Source organism: Nansenia antarctica (genome assembly GCF_963989245.1).
Source record: "Nansenia antarctica genome assembly, chromosome: 9".
Classification (NCBI taxonomy): Eukaryota; Metazoa; Chordata; class Actinopteri; order Argentiniformes; family Microstomatidae; genus Nansenia; species Nansenia antarctica.
The window spans coordinates 1,746,425-1,760,665 of NC_137679.1; the positions used below are offsets into that span (position 1 = coordinate 1,746,425).

General features: G+C 46.4%; 1 protein-coding gene across 2 annotated transcripts in view; it reads right to left on the minus strand.

Annotated features, from left to right (window-relative positions):
- ampd3b (adenosine monophosphate deaminase 3b) overlaps window positions 1–14,241 on the minus strand; it is a gene marked incomplete at its 5' end in the record, with an annotated part of 30,978 nt that overhangs the window by 15,279 nt on the left and 1,458 nt on the right. For both annotated transcript variants that reach the window (XM_080538869.1, XM_080538870.1), the window contains 7 exons: window positions 1,205–1,331; window positions 3,344–3,507; window positions 5,633–5,764; window positions 6,582–6,776; window positions 10,489–10,618; window positions 11,236–11,455; window positions 13,908–14,073. In XM_080538869.1, coding sequence (XP_080394995.1) covers window positions 1,205–1,331; window positions 3,344–3,507; window positions 5,633–5,764; window positions 6,582–6,776; window positions 10,489–10,618; window positions 11,236–11,455; window positions 13,908–14,073 — 1,134 coding nt within the window. The remainder of the gene's footprint in view (window positions 1–1,204; window positions 1,332–3,343; window positions 3,508–5,632; window positions 5,765–6,581; window positions 6,777–10,488; window positions 10,619–11,235; window positions 11,456–13,907; window positions 14,074–14,241) is intronic.

The window sequence follows — 14,241 nt, forward strand, 5'->3', positions numbered from 1 at the left end:
GGGAGAGGATGGAGGGGAGGATGGAGGGGAGGATGGGAGGATGGAGGGGAGGATGGAGGGGAGGAGGGGAGGATGGAAGGGAGGATGGAGGGGAGGATGGAGGGGAGGAGGGGAGGATGGAGGGGAGGATGGAGGGGAGGAGGGGAGGATAGAGGGAGAGGAGGATGGAGGGGAGGATGGAGGGGAGGATGTGAGGAGGGGAGGATGGAGGGGAGGATGGGAGGATGGAGGGGAGGAGGGGAGGATGGAGGGAGAGGAGGATAGAGGATGGAGGGGAGGATGGAGGGAGAGGAGGATGGGGGGAGAGGAGGATGGAGGGGAGGAGGGGAGGATGGAGGGGAGGATGGAGGGAGAGGAGGATAGAGGGGAGGATGGAGGGAGAGGATGGGAGGATGGAGGGGAGGATGGAGGGGAGGATGGGAGGATGGAGGGGAGGATGGAGGGGAGGAGGGGAGGATGGAAGGGAGGATGGAGGGGAGGAGGGGAGGATGGAGGGGAGGATGGAGGGGAGGAGGGGAGGATAGAGGGAGAGGAGGATGGAGGGGAGGATGGAGGGGAGGATGTGAGGAGGGGAGGATGGAGGGGAGGAGGGGAGGATGGAGGGGAGGAGGAGGGGAGGATGGAGGGGAGGATGGAGGGAGAGGATGGAGGGAGAGGAGGGGAGGATGGAGGGGAGGAGGGGAGGATGGAGGGGAGGATGGAGGGGAGGAGGGGAGGATGGAGGGGAGGATGGGAGGATGTGTGATGTTAGCCAACAAAGCTTTCTGGTGCAAAATGATGCTGTGCATCACTCATTCATTCATTTATTTTCTTTTTATTTTCCTATTTTATTTTATTTTATTATTTTATTTTGTTATTATGATGTATGTATGTATACAATGTTTACAGTTGTCTGTATGTATATAATGATGACAATTGTTCAAATATGATTGTTGTGTCGGACCCCAGGAGGACTAGCTAATGTCATGGCGTTAGCTAACAGGGATCCTAATAAACAAACTAACTAACAAACTCATGTGGATGGTATTAGTAAAAGGGGATGAGGTACCCACAATGCAATGTGAAACACTTTCAGATCTAGTGAAAATGGCTATAGCCTATATATACTGTAAACGCTATCCGTTACAGATCAGATCATATTATGCATTAGATTTATGCTCTATTATCCATAATGATTCATTAATCCATTCATTCATAACCTTACGTATTTCAAGAAGACGTGGATCTGCTTGTTCTTGTGCGGGTTGACGGTGGCTTCAAACAGAGGCAGGAAAACGTTCTCCAGCATCTTGGCGAAGTTTGGTACTATCTTCTTTGACCTGAAGATGTCACTGCAAGACAGAAAAAAAAACGTATGTTTGTATGAAGCCAAACCGACTGACAAAAAGTCATTTGTCATTCGTTTAATAATTTAATTAATAAATAATAATTTTGCCATTTAGCAGACGCTTTTATCCAAAGCAACTTACAATTACGAATTACAGGGACATTCCCCCTGGAGTAACTGAGGGCTAAGTGCCTTACTCAAGGGCACACTAGTAGTGGTGTGGCTTCAGGCGGGATTTGAACTCACAACCTTCCGATCCCAAGTCCAACTCAATATCCACTAGACCACCACTACCCCGTTTCATTATAGCTATTGGGAAACTGATGGTAATTGTTATACATATATAATAATAATAATAATAATAATAATAATAATAACAATAATAATACATTAGACTTATATAGCGCTTTTTCTAGACACTCAAAGACGCTTTACAAACTGAAAAGATTGAGTAGTAATAATAAAATTAAATAAAATAAAAAAATTAAAAAAATAGGGGCCTACAGTAATTGAGGTAGTGCCGGGGACACATGGGAAGGGGAGGGGGAGAGGGTTAACTGGTGAAGGCCAGCTTGAAGAGGTGGGTTTTGAGGGCCTGTTTAAATGTTGCATATGCAGATGATTGATTGATTGTTCATCTACACCCTCCATTGGTAAACAAGTCAAAAGTCAGATAATATTCAGTAAAAGGACCACCGCCCTGGTTTAAAATGTAACATGTCCCATTTCACAACATTCCAACATTCCCCAGCCAAACAGCACTGAACCTGACAAACACTTCTAACCTGTCACATACAGGTTAAAATAAACGGTAGCAACAAGTAATGAGTAACAAGTTCACTGTAAAGTATACTGCTGGATGTGTAGACAGATTCGGTGGCTCCAGTTGTTTGATTCAAATGTGTTTAAATGTGGCTGAGACAAAGGCAGTGATATGACAATCAACGCCCCCCCCCCCCTTTCAACCCAGAACCTCTATTTACAGCTCAGAAGAGAAATGCTCCTCACTTTCAAGGCCCTTCACAAGTCCCCCCCCCCCTTCAGATGAGCATACTTAATACTGTAGGATTGTGTTGCCTTTGTGCACACTTCCTCTCAAATGGTAAATGGACTGCAGTTCTATAGCGCCTTATTCCAAAGCGCTTTACAACGGCCTTTCATTCACCCATTCACACACACATTCACACACCAACGGCGGCAAGCTACCATGCAAGGCGCTGGCCCGCTCACTGGGAGAAATTTGGGGTTCAGTGTCTTGCCCAAGGACACTTCGACATGTGGCCAGCCGGGATTTCGAACCGCCGATCTGCCGACCTTACGATCATTAGACACCGGCTCTACCTCCTGCGCCACAGCCTCTACCTCCAGAGACACAGCCTCTACCTCCACCAGCCTCTACCTCCTGAGCCACAGCCTCTACCTCCACCAGCCTCTACCTCCTGAGCCACAGCCTCTACCTCCTGAGACACAGCCTCTACCTCCTGAGCCACAGCCTCTACCTCCTGAGACACAGCCTCTACCTCCTGAGACACAGCCTCTACCTCCACCAGCCTCTACCTCCTGAGACACAGCCTCTACCTCCTGAGACACAGCCTCTACCTCCTGAGACACAGCCTCTACCTCCTGAGACACAGCCTCTACCTCCTGAGACACAGCCTCTACCTCCTGAGCCACAGCCTCTACCTCCTGAGACACAGCCTGTACCTCCACCAGCCTCTGCCTCCTGAGACGCAGCCTCTACCTCCTGAGACACAGCCTCTACCTCCTGAGACACAGCCTCTACCTCCTGAGACACAGCCTCTACCGCCTGAGACACAGCCTCTACCTCCTGAGACACAGCCTCTACCTCCTGAGACACAGCCTCTACCTCCTGAGACACAGCCTCTACCTCCTGAGCCACAGCCTCTACCTCCTGAGACACAACCTCTACCTCCTGAGCCACAACCTCTACCTCCTGAGACACAGCCTCTACCTCCTGAGACACAGCCTCTACCACCCTCTCCGTCTAGAACTTACTAGATCCTGGGCACCTGGATCATCCAGCGCATGTTGGGGGAGTACACCTTGTGGTGGATGAACCAGGAGGCCAGGTCCTCCCATTCGTCAGCGGAGCGTCCGTAGATGGAGAGGCGGGGCTCTGCGTACTGGTACTTACTCTCCTCCAGCCCGTGAGCCACTTCCTGTCAGAGAGGAATGAATGAATGAATGAATGAATGAATGAATGGTCTTTATTGTCATTGATATAGTACAGGTACCAAACAACGAAATTTGGGAGGGGGGGCTCCCCTGGTGCTAGGAAAGAAAACTAAAAACAAGAAGGGAAAAGAGCTGGTTTACATAAATAAAGGCTATGTACACTGTCCACTATACTATACTATACAAATAAACACTGTGCTGTACTCTATGCTATGCTATACCTATTCTAACATTTCCTATCTCTGAACCTTATGTACCCGAGGGTTGTCATATTGCACATAGTGTATCACATAGGAAGTGAACGAGAGGAAGAGGAAGTGGTTTGACGTTTGGCCAGTGATAAAACAATGTGACAATGTTGAGTCTCGTAAAATGTTTCACAGTGAACTTCAGAGTTAAACTACCGTGCTTTTTCACGAGCTGTACCACCCCGCCTCTGGAACTCTCTCCCTCCCTTAAATCCCACCTCAAAACCTCCCTGTTCTCCCATGCATACAACCTCCCCTACCCCTAACCATCTCCCCTAACCCTGCCACCCCCCTCCCCCCCCTGGACATGCATACAACCTCCCCTACCCCTAACCATCTCCCCTAACCCTGCCACCCCCCTCCCCCCCTGGACATGCATACAACCTCCCCTACCCCTAACCATCTCCCCTAACCCTGCCACCCCCCCGCCCCCCTGGACATGCATACAACCTCCCCTACCCCTAACCATCTCCCCTAACAAATAAAAAAAAAATCTTCGTTACATAATGGATGTTGCTTTCTTGCTTTCTTGCTTTCTTAGATACTTAGAGTAGTCATATTGTAGGGCCTGTTCGTTAACTCTGTGTTCTATGTGCTCATGTTATCTGTTGTTAACTCTGTGTTCTATGTGCTCATGCTATCTGTTGTTAACTCTGTGTTCTATGTGTCATGTTATCTGTTGTTAACTCTGTGTTCTATGTGCTCATGTTATCTGTTGTTAACTCTGTGTTCTATGTGTCATGATATCTGTTGTTAACTCTGTGTTCTATGTGTCATGATATCTGTTGTTAACTCTGTGTTCTATGTGCTCATGTTATCTGTTGTTAACTATGTGTTCTATGTGCTCATGTTATCTGTTGTTAACTCTGTGTTCTATGTGTCATGTTATCTGTTGTTAACTCTGTGTTCTATGTGTCATGTTATCTGTTGTTAACTCTGTGTTCTATGTGTCATGTTATCTGTTGTTAACTCTGTGTTCTATGTGTCTCATGTTATCTGTTGTTAACTCTGTGTTCTATGTGTCATGTTATCTGTTGTTAACTATGTGTTCTATGTGTCATGTTATCTGTTGTTAACTCTGTGTTCTATGTGTCATGTTATCTGTTGTTAACTCTGTGTTCTATGTGTCATGTTATCTGTTGTTAACTCTGTGTTCTATGTGTCATGTTATCTGTTGTTAACTCTGTGTTCTATGTGCTCATGTTATCTGTTGTTAACTATGTGTTCTATGTGCTCATGTTATCTGTTGTTAACTCTGTGTTCTATGTGTCATGTTATCTGTTGTTAACTCTGTGTTCTATGTGTCATGTTATCTGTTGTTAACTCTGTGTTCTATGTGTCATGTTATCTGTTGTTAACTCTGTGTTCTATGTGTCTCATGTTATCTGTTGTTAACTCTGTGTTCTATGTGTCATGTTATCTGTTGTTAACTATGTGTTCTATGTGTCATGTTATCTGTTGTTAACTCTGTGTTCTATGTGTCATGTTATCTGTTGTTAACTCTGTGTTCTATGTGTCATGTTATCTGTTGTTAACTCTGTGTTCTATGTGTCATGTTATCTGTTGTTAACTCTGTGTTCTATGTGTCATGTTATCTGTTGCTTGTTGTTTCTGTGTTTTCCGTTTTTCCCATATTGTCAGCGTCTTTGAGCCCCGGAAAAGCGCTATATAAATACAATTAATTATTATTATTATTATTATTATTACTAACTTAACATAAAAAAACAAGATAATAATTTACATTTCATAATGGAGTTATGAGACATCATGCTCTTTATCCATGTGTTTACATGTTTATAATGAATATGAACACACATGTACAATACTGCATTAAAAGTGGAGTTGACATGGAGAACTGTACCTTGATGATGCGGGCGAAGTATTCCCCCTTCATGTCGTTGTTTGTCTTCAGGTAGATCTCCCTCAGCTCGCTGGCTCCCACCGGGTTGTACTTGGAGTTGAACTTGTCGAACCTGTGAAACGTTTGTCTTCCCTGACAAAGTAGAACGAGACCTCGTTTTCCCTTCTGACATTCAGCCTAAAGAACTCAGGCTGAGTCACATACTGGATAGAGGTTGAACACAGATGCAGTGTCAAACGTGTCATTTTACACTGCGATCTCACACGCCATATTGCGCAAGATAGCGGCTAAACACAAACGCAGTATCTGCAATCTCTCACGCCGTATCAGGAAGAGCAGCGCTTGAATACAGTTGCAGTAACAACACTTTTATCTTTTTATTCATTGTCTTATTATGTTGTTAAATGTTTATCTATTTATTTTCTATATGTATGTATCTATTCTTGCCATTTTTATGTTTATTTTTTCTTACTATCCTTCTTTTTCTGTATTTTGTGTGTGCTGTATGTAAAGCACTTTGAATTGCCCCTGTTGTATGAAATGTGCTATACAAATAAACTTGCCTTGCCTATATACAGGGTTCCCACACCTTCTGAAACATCAAATTCAAGGACTTTCAAGACTCAATTCCCTCAAATTCAAGGACCCAACACGGCGTAGTTTGAGACAGAACTAGATGACGAGCTAAGTAAAAATGTTTTGAATATATATATAATTTTTTAATATATATATATACTGTATATATGTATATATATATATATATATAGAGAGAGAGAGAGGGGACTTCAAGCACTATCAATGACCCATGTCTTTTCGATTTCTTTTTCTCAAATTCACAAACGTTCAAGGATTTCAAGGACCCGTGGGAACCCTGTATATAGAATATTAATTGTGTGGTTTTATGGCGAGTTACATCTTAGACAATAAAACAGTGTGCACGTCCACTTACGGCGTGCACGTCCAGGGAGTCCACGGTGAGGTCGTAGGGGTCCATGGTCAGCGTGTCGAACACCTGCTTCAGCGTGACCTTCTGCCCGTCCTTCTCCCGGACCTCTCGGTCCGCCTCCGTCTTGTAGGTGGTCTGGATGAAGGTCAGCAGGTGCTTCTGGTTCATGCAGGCGGCCGCATGGATGTGTGTGTCCACCTGGGGAGCGGATGGAAGGAAGACCGACACAAAATGTCAGAGATTCTGCAATTCTTTTATTTTTATTTTTTTTAAAGTTTTTTTTTTTCTGAGTGGGGCAGTCCCACTCATATTTTTCATTTTTTATTGATAGATACAGTGGAGAATTAGACAGGAAGGATGGGTGAGAGAGAGAGGAGGGATGACATGCAGGATATGTCCCCAACCGGATTTGACCGTGGTTACATGGTCAACGCTTAACACGCTACGCCACCTAAGCGGCCCTAGATTCTGCAATTCTTAACTATCACATCGTTAGCCTCATAGCATAATTGCTATGAAGTACAGGAAGAATACAGACGATGAACAAACAGCACTATCTGAACATATGAACAGCGCGATTCAACCTGCTTCTAATCGTGCTTGAGACACTTTTTTGTTATTATAATTCTTGTTGCTTACCGTTAGCCTCATAGCATAATTGCCTACGTCATATTTTGTCCAAATGTAGATATCTGCCTAACTCTCCTCTCCTAACACTGCTGATTCACTGGGCATTATTGCCTCTATGACATCAGCCTATCAGAATGCTTGTTACATTCCAAAATCACTATCTGCCCAAGTCATCTCTTTGACAGAGGCATGTTTGACACTACATACAAAGATGGCTCAGCTGCCCACAAGTGAAGCATGACTTAGGCAACTATACTATGAGGCTAACGACTTGGTAATAAAACTATATTACGGAAAATTCCATGTCTGTTTTTTAGATCATTTCACTGTTTCTGTTTCAGCTATCCTGGTAGGACTGAACGCATTGAAACACCGACCTTCCTGACGTTGTAGAAGTCTCTGTGTGTGAGGTACCTACCTTCCTGACGTTGTCTCTGTGTGTGAGGTACCTACCTTCCTGACGTTGTCTCTGTGTGTGAGGTACCTACCTTCCTGACGTTGTAGACGTCTCTGTGTGAGGTACCTACCTTCCTGACGTTGTAGACGTCTCTGTGTGTGAGGTACCTACCTTCCTGACGTTGTCTGTGTGTGTGAGGTACCTACCTTCCTGACGTTGTCTCTGTGTGTGAGGTACCTACCTTCCTGACGTTGTCTCTCTGTGTAAGGTACCAACCTTCCTAACGTTGTAGAAGTCTCTGTGTGTGAGGTACCTACCTTCCTGACGTTGTCTCTGTGTGTGAGGTACCTACCTTCCTGACGTTGTCTCTGTGTGTGAGGTACCTACCTTCCTGACGTTGTAGACGTCTCTGTGTGTGAGGTACCAACCTTCCTGACGTTGTCTCTGTGTGTGAGGTACCAACCTTCCTGACGTTGTCTGTGTGTGTGAGGTACAAACCTTCCTAACGTTGTAGAAGTCTCTGTATGTGAGGTACCAACCTTCCTGACGTTGTCTCTGTGTGTAAAGTACCAACCTTCCTGACGTTGTCTCTCTGTGTGAGGTACCAACCTTCCTGACGTTGTCTCTGTGTGTGAGGTACCTACCTTCCTGACGTTGTAGACGTCTCTGTGTGTGAGGTACCAACCTTCCTGACGTTGTCTGTGTGTGTGAGGTACCAACCTTCCTGACGTTGTCTCTGTGTGTGAGGTACCTACCTTCCTGACGTTGTCTCTGTGTGTGAGGTACCTACCTTCCTGACGTTGTCTCTGTGTGTGAGGTACCTACCTTCCTGACGTTGTCTGTGTGTGTGAGGTACCTACCTTCCTGACGTTGTCTCTGTGTGTGAGGTACCAACCTTCCTGACGTTGTCTCTGTGTGTGAGGTACCTACCTTCCTGACGTTGTCTCTGTGTGTGAGGTACCTACCTTCCTGACGTTGTAGACGTCTCTGTGTGTGAGGTACCTACCTTCCTGACGTTGTCTGTGTGTGTGAGGTACCTACCTTCCTGACGTTGTCTCTGTGTGTGAGGTACCTACCTTCCTGACGTTGTCTCTGTGTGTGAGGTACCTACCTTCCTGACGTTGTAGACGTCTCTGTGTGTGAGGTACCTACCTTCCTGACGTTGTCTGTGTGTGTGAGGTACCAACCTTCCTGACGTTGTCTCTGTGTGTGAGGTACCTACCTTCCTGACGTTGTCTCTGTGTGTGAGGTACCTACCTTCCTGACGTTGTCTCTGTGTGTGAGGTACCTACCTTCCTGACGTTGTCTCTGTGTGTGAGGTACCTACCTTCCTGACGTTGTCTCTGTGTGTGAGGTACCTACCTTCCTGACGTTGTCTCTGTGTGTGAGGTACCAACCTTCCTGACGTTGTCTCTGTGTGTGAGGTACCAACCTTCCTGACGTTGTAGACGTCTCTGTGTGAGGTACCTACCTTCCTGACGTTGTCTGTGTGTGTGAGGTACCAACCTTCCTGACGTTGTCTCTGTGTGTGAGGTACCAACCTTCCTGACGTTGTCTCTGTGTGTGAGGTACCTACCTTCCTGACGTTGTCTGTGTGTGTGAGGTACCTACCTTCCTGACGTTGTCTCTGTGTGTGTGAGGTACCTACCTTCCTGACGTTGTCTCTGTGTGTGTGGTACCTACCTTCCTGACGTTGTCTCTGTGTGTGAGGTACCTACCTTCCTGACGTTGTCTCTGTGTGTGAGGTACCTACCTTCCTGACGTTGTAGACGTCTCTGTGTGTGAGGTACCAACCTTCCTGACGTTGTAGACGTCTCTGTGTGTGAGGTACCTACCTTCCTGACGTTGTAGACGTCTCTGTGTGAGGTACCAACCTTCCTGACGTTGTAGACGTCTCTGTGTGAGGTACCAACCTTCCTGACGTTGTAGACGTCTCTGTGTGTAAGGTACCAACCTTCCTGACGTTGTAGACGTCTCTGTATGTGAGGTACCTACCTTCCTGACGTTGTCTCTGTGTGTGAGGTACCTACCTTCCTGACGTTGTCTCTGTGTGTGAGGTACCTACCTTCCTGACGTTGTAGACGTCTCTGTGTGTGAGGTACCAACCTTCCTGACGTTGTCTCTGTGTGTGAGGTACCAACCTTCCTGACGTTGTCTCTGTGTGTGAGGTACCTACCTTCCTGACGTTGTCTCTGTGTGTGAGGTACCTACCTTCCTGACGTTGTCTCTGTGTGTGAGGTACCAACCTTCCTGACGTTGTCTCTGTGTGTGAGGTACCTACCTCCCTGACGTTGTCTCTGTGTGTGAGGTACCTACCTCCCTGACGTTGTCTCTGTGTGTAAGGTACCAACCTTCCTGACGTTGTAGACGTCTCTGTGTGTGAGGTACCTACCTTCCTGACGTTGTCTGTGTGTGTGAGGTACCTACGTCTCTGTGTGTGAGGTACCTACCTTCCTGACGTTGTCTCTGTGTGTGAGGTACCTACGTCTCTGTGTGTGAGGTACCTACCTTCCTGACGTTGTCTCTGTGTGTGAGGTACCTACGTCTCTGTGTGTGAGGTACCTACCTTCCTGACGTTGTCTCTGTGTGTGAGGTACCTACCTTCCTGACGTTGTCTCTGTGTGAGGTACCTACCTTCCTGACGTTGTCTCTGTGTGAGGTACCTACCTTCCTGACGTTGTCTCTGTGTGTGAGGTACCTACCTTCCTGACGTTGTCTCTGTGTGTGAGGTACCTACCTTCCTGACGTTGTAGACGTCTCTGTGTGTGAGGTACCAACCTTCCTGACGTTGTAGACGTCTCTCTGTGTGTGAGGTACCAACCTCCCTGACGTTGTAGACGTCTCTCTGTGTGAGGTACCTACGTCTCTGTGTGAGGTACCTACCTTCCTGACGTTGTAGAAGTCTCTGTGAGGAACGCCCTTCAGCTCCTTCAGCTCGGCCATCTCGTTCATCATCTCGTGGAGGTAGAACTTGGAGGCCAGGAAGTTCAGACGTCGGTGGCAGTAGGTCTTCCTGCAAGACCAGACGAGATGAGTTCAGATCAAAAACACACGGAATACAATTAACAATCATTTCAAAGCGCTTAGGAGGGAGTATCGAATTCCCCTGTGTTTGAATCCTATGTGTCGCTCCGCATATCACGGGACGTTGTTTTTTTTGGGGGGGGAATATCTTTTATGTCATTTCTACGGAAGCGCATTGCGTTCATCAAAACAAAACAAAAATAGACGCCTTATGTCGCAATTAGGAGATCTTTTCTTGTAATTACGAGATCCATATCTGCTAATTAAGACAAAATATCTCCTAATTACGAGATACGTATGGGGTGTGGGTAGGGGGGTTAGGATTAGGTCAGGGTTAGGGTTAAAGTCAGGGTTAGGGTTAAGGAAAGGGTTAACCCTAACCCTAACCCACATCTAAATCCCCCCCCCCCCACCCCATACGTATCTCATAATTAGGAGATCTTTTGTCTTAATTAGGAGATATGGATCTCGTAATTACAAGAAAAGAGCTCCTAATTACGAGACAAGGTGTCTATTTTTAGTTTGTTTTGGTGAACGCAATGTGCTTCCGTACATTTCTAATTCTGTGTTGTGGGGGGGACGAGGGGGGGGGGGGGGCGAACTCACGTGGGCCCGTCCACGATCATGGCGAGGACGTGGCTGAGGTCGATGGCGAAGGTCTCCAGGTCGGGGTAGGGCAGGCTGCGGGGCTGTTGCTGGGCCAGCGCCTCCGCGTCGTCGTACACGTACACCATGCCGTCCTTCATCTTCAGCTCGTAGTTCAGGTCTTCCGGCAGGTCCTCCATGCTGTACGGGTCCTCCCCCTCGCCAGGGCAGGGGTGCATCTCTACAGGAACGAACACATACATCTCAGGGGTGCATCTCTACAGGAACGGACACATACGGGACATGTTCTGATCGTTCGGTCCACATGTCGGCAACCAATCAAAATGTTCCGACTTTTCTTTTGAAACACGGAACTACGGAAATACGGAAATACGGATCACAACACAAACTCGCTAGTCAAGCCAAAAATACTGCAACAACGTAATGGATTGGGTGAGTAATCCCCACTGCTACCTAGTTAACTACTTTACATTGTTAGCAGGCTCACAGAACAAGCTGCGTTAGTTGACTAGCGATGTGTCGTTGATGCAAAAATGTATTCACATTTTCTTTCGAAAGAAAAGTCCGATCATTACATCGGATCCCGACATGAGGACCGAATGATCAGACTGTGTCACATATGGGACAGTTAGGTGGCGTAGCGGGTTAAGCGTCGACAATGTAACCGCAGGGTTCCCGGTTCGATTCCGGCTGTGGACATATCCTGCATGTCATCCCTTCTCTCTCTCTCTCACCCGTCCTTCCTGTCAACATCTCTACTACTGTTTCTACCAATAAAAATACAAATATGAGTGGGACTGCCCCACTCAGAAAAAATAACAATAACAACAACAAAAAGGAATGAACACATATGGGACATATGGGTGGACAGAAACAGGAACAGGAAGTGAAACAGGTCAGAGAGATTAACGCAGAGGACCAGATTGACTGTTCTGTGACAAAGGTCAAAGCAAAACTGATACTAGAGCTCTAACGACCCATAAAATATGTATTTAAGGAACCAGTATTCATACTGGGGTTTGTGATATTTCCCTAACCTAGTAATTTAAGACTAAGGCCGAGACCGGTGTCATATTAAAACCACATTTTTGCATCTGGAACTAGAGTGTTCTAGAGGCTTCTACTTCATTCTTTAGTATTCTGTTCCGTCACCAGCACCTCGCCCAAGTTTTCTGCGGTGTGCGTTCTCTTCTTTTCCAATTAATTACAGGGTTCCTACAAGTTTCAACAAGTCAAATAGGTCTTATATTTGACTTGTTGAAACTTGTAGGAACCCTGAATTTAATATTTAGACCTTTTTTACACCTCTTTGAATATAATTTTAGACCTATTCGCGACACCATATATTAGCTTTTTGTATTCCTCAAGGTGATGACATTTCGTGACGTTAGAATTATAAGGTTCTATCTCAATTTTTTACAAAATTGAGTTTTTTACATAATCTGATCCATTAGGTGTTTATTAATGCCTGTGTGGTGTTATTTATAAAATGTTGACATTTTTGAGTTAGTAATTCATAAAACTACAAAGGTTCCATCTCACAGAACATAATGGAATGTCAAAACTTTGACGCTCAATATCTCTGAACTATCCTAAACGGAGATAGAACCTTATAATTCTAAGCTCACGATTTAGGGATTTCACTGCCATACAGACAAAAAAGGATAATTAATATAAAATAAATAAGTCCCATAATTACTCAAAAGTAAATTTTCATTTCCGCGTAAATGCATGTGGTCGGACTGATTTCCTTGCAGGACAAGCTAATCTAATTTTCCTAGACCTAGCACCCCATTTTTTAGACCTAATAACTGAAATGTAGGACCTTTTTAGGCCTTATAAATCACATTGCTGGATTTTAGACTTTAAGGCTTTTTAAGACCAGCGCGGGAACCCTGTAAATATGATCATGAGTATGTGATATGTATGTGATATTGGTATGTGATATGTATGTGATATGTATGTGATATGTATGTGATATGTCTCTAACCTGGCATGACCTCCTCCTCCTCCTCCTCCTCCTCCTCCTCCTCACTCCTCCTCCTCCTCCCTCCACCTCTGGTTCTCTATGTCCCTAACCTGGCATGACCTCCTCCTCCTCCTCCTCCTCCTCCCCCTCCTCCTCCTCCTCCTCCTCCTCCTCCTCCTCCTCCACCACCTCCTCCTCCCACTCCCTCCTCCTCCTCCTCCTCCTCCTCCTCACTCCTCCTCCTCCTCCCTCCACCTCTGGTTCTCTATGTCCCTAACCTGGCATGACCTCCTCCTCCTCCTCCTCTTCCTCCTCCTCCTCCTCCTCCCTCCACCTCTAGTTCTCTATGTCTCTAACCTGGCATGACCTCCTCCTCCTCCCCCTCCTCCTCCTCCTCCTCCTCCTCCTCCTCCACCTCCTCCTCCTCCCTCCACCTCTGGTTCTCTATGTCCCTAACCTGGCATGACCTCCTCCTCCTCCTCCTCCTCCTCCTCCTCCTCCACCTCCTCCTCCACCTCCTCCTCCTCCTCCTCCACCTCCTCCTCCCCCTCCTCCTCCTCCTCCTCCTCCACCTCCTCCTCCTCCTCCTCCTCCTCCTCACTCCTCCTCCTCCTCCCTCCACCTCTAGTTCTCTATGTCCCTAACCTGGCATGACCTCCTCCTCCTCCTCTTCCCTCCACCTCTGGTTCTCTATGTCCCTAACCTGGCATGACCTCGTCCTCCTCCTTCCACCTCTGGTTCTCTGCGCTGCGGAGGAACTTGGCGGCCGTCCTGGGGAAGGTGTGGTAGGCCAGCCTGGAGTACTTCTCCCTGATGAACAAGGCCTTCAGAAGGCTCTTAGCTGCCTGCTCATAGTCCTCCACTGTGATCTGAGGAAGAAAACAAATATACCTATGAGTCCCAAGACCAGTCATTTAAAGATAGGTCTTTCATTCATTTATACACAGGACAAGATGTTACTATCCCTCGTGCCATAGTCAGACACATTTAGAAGCCCAATCCTGATTACACCAAGCTAACAAACAAGCTAACAAACA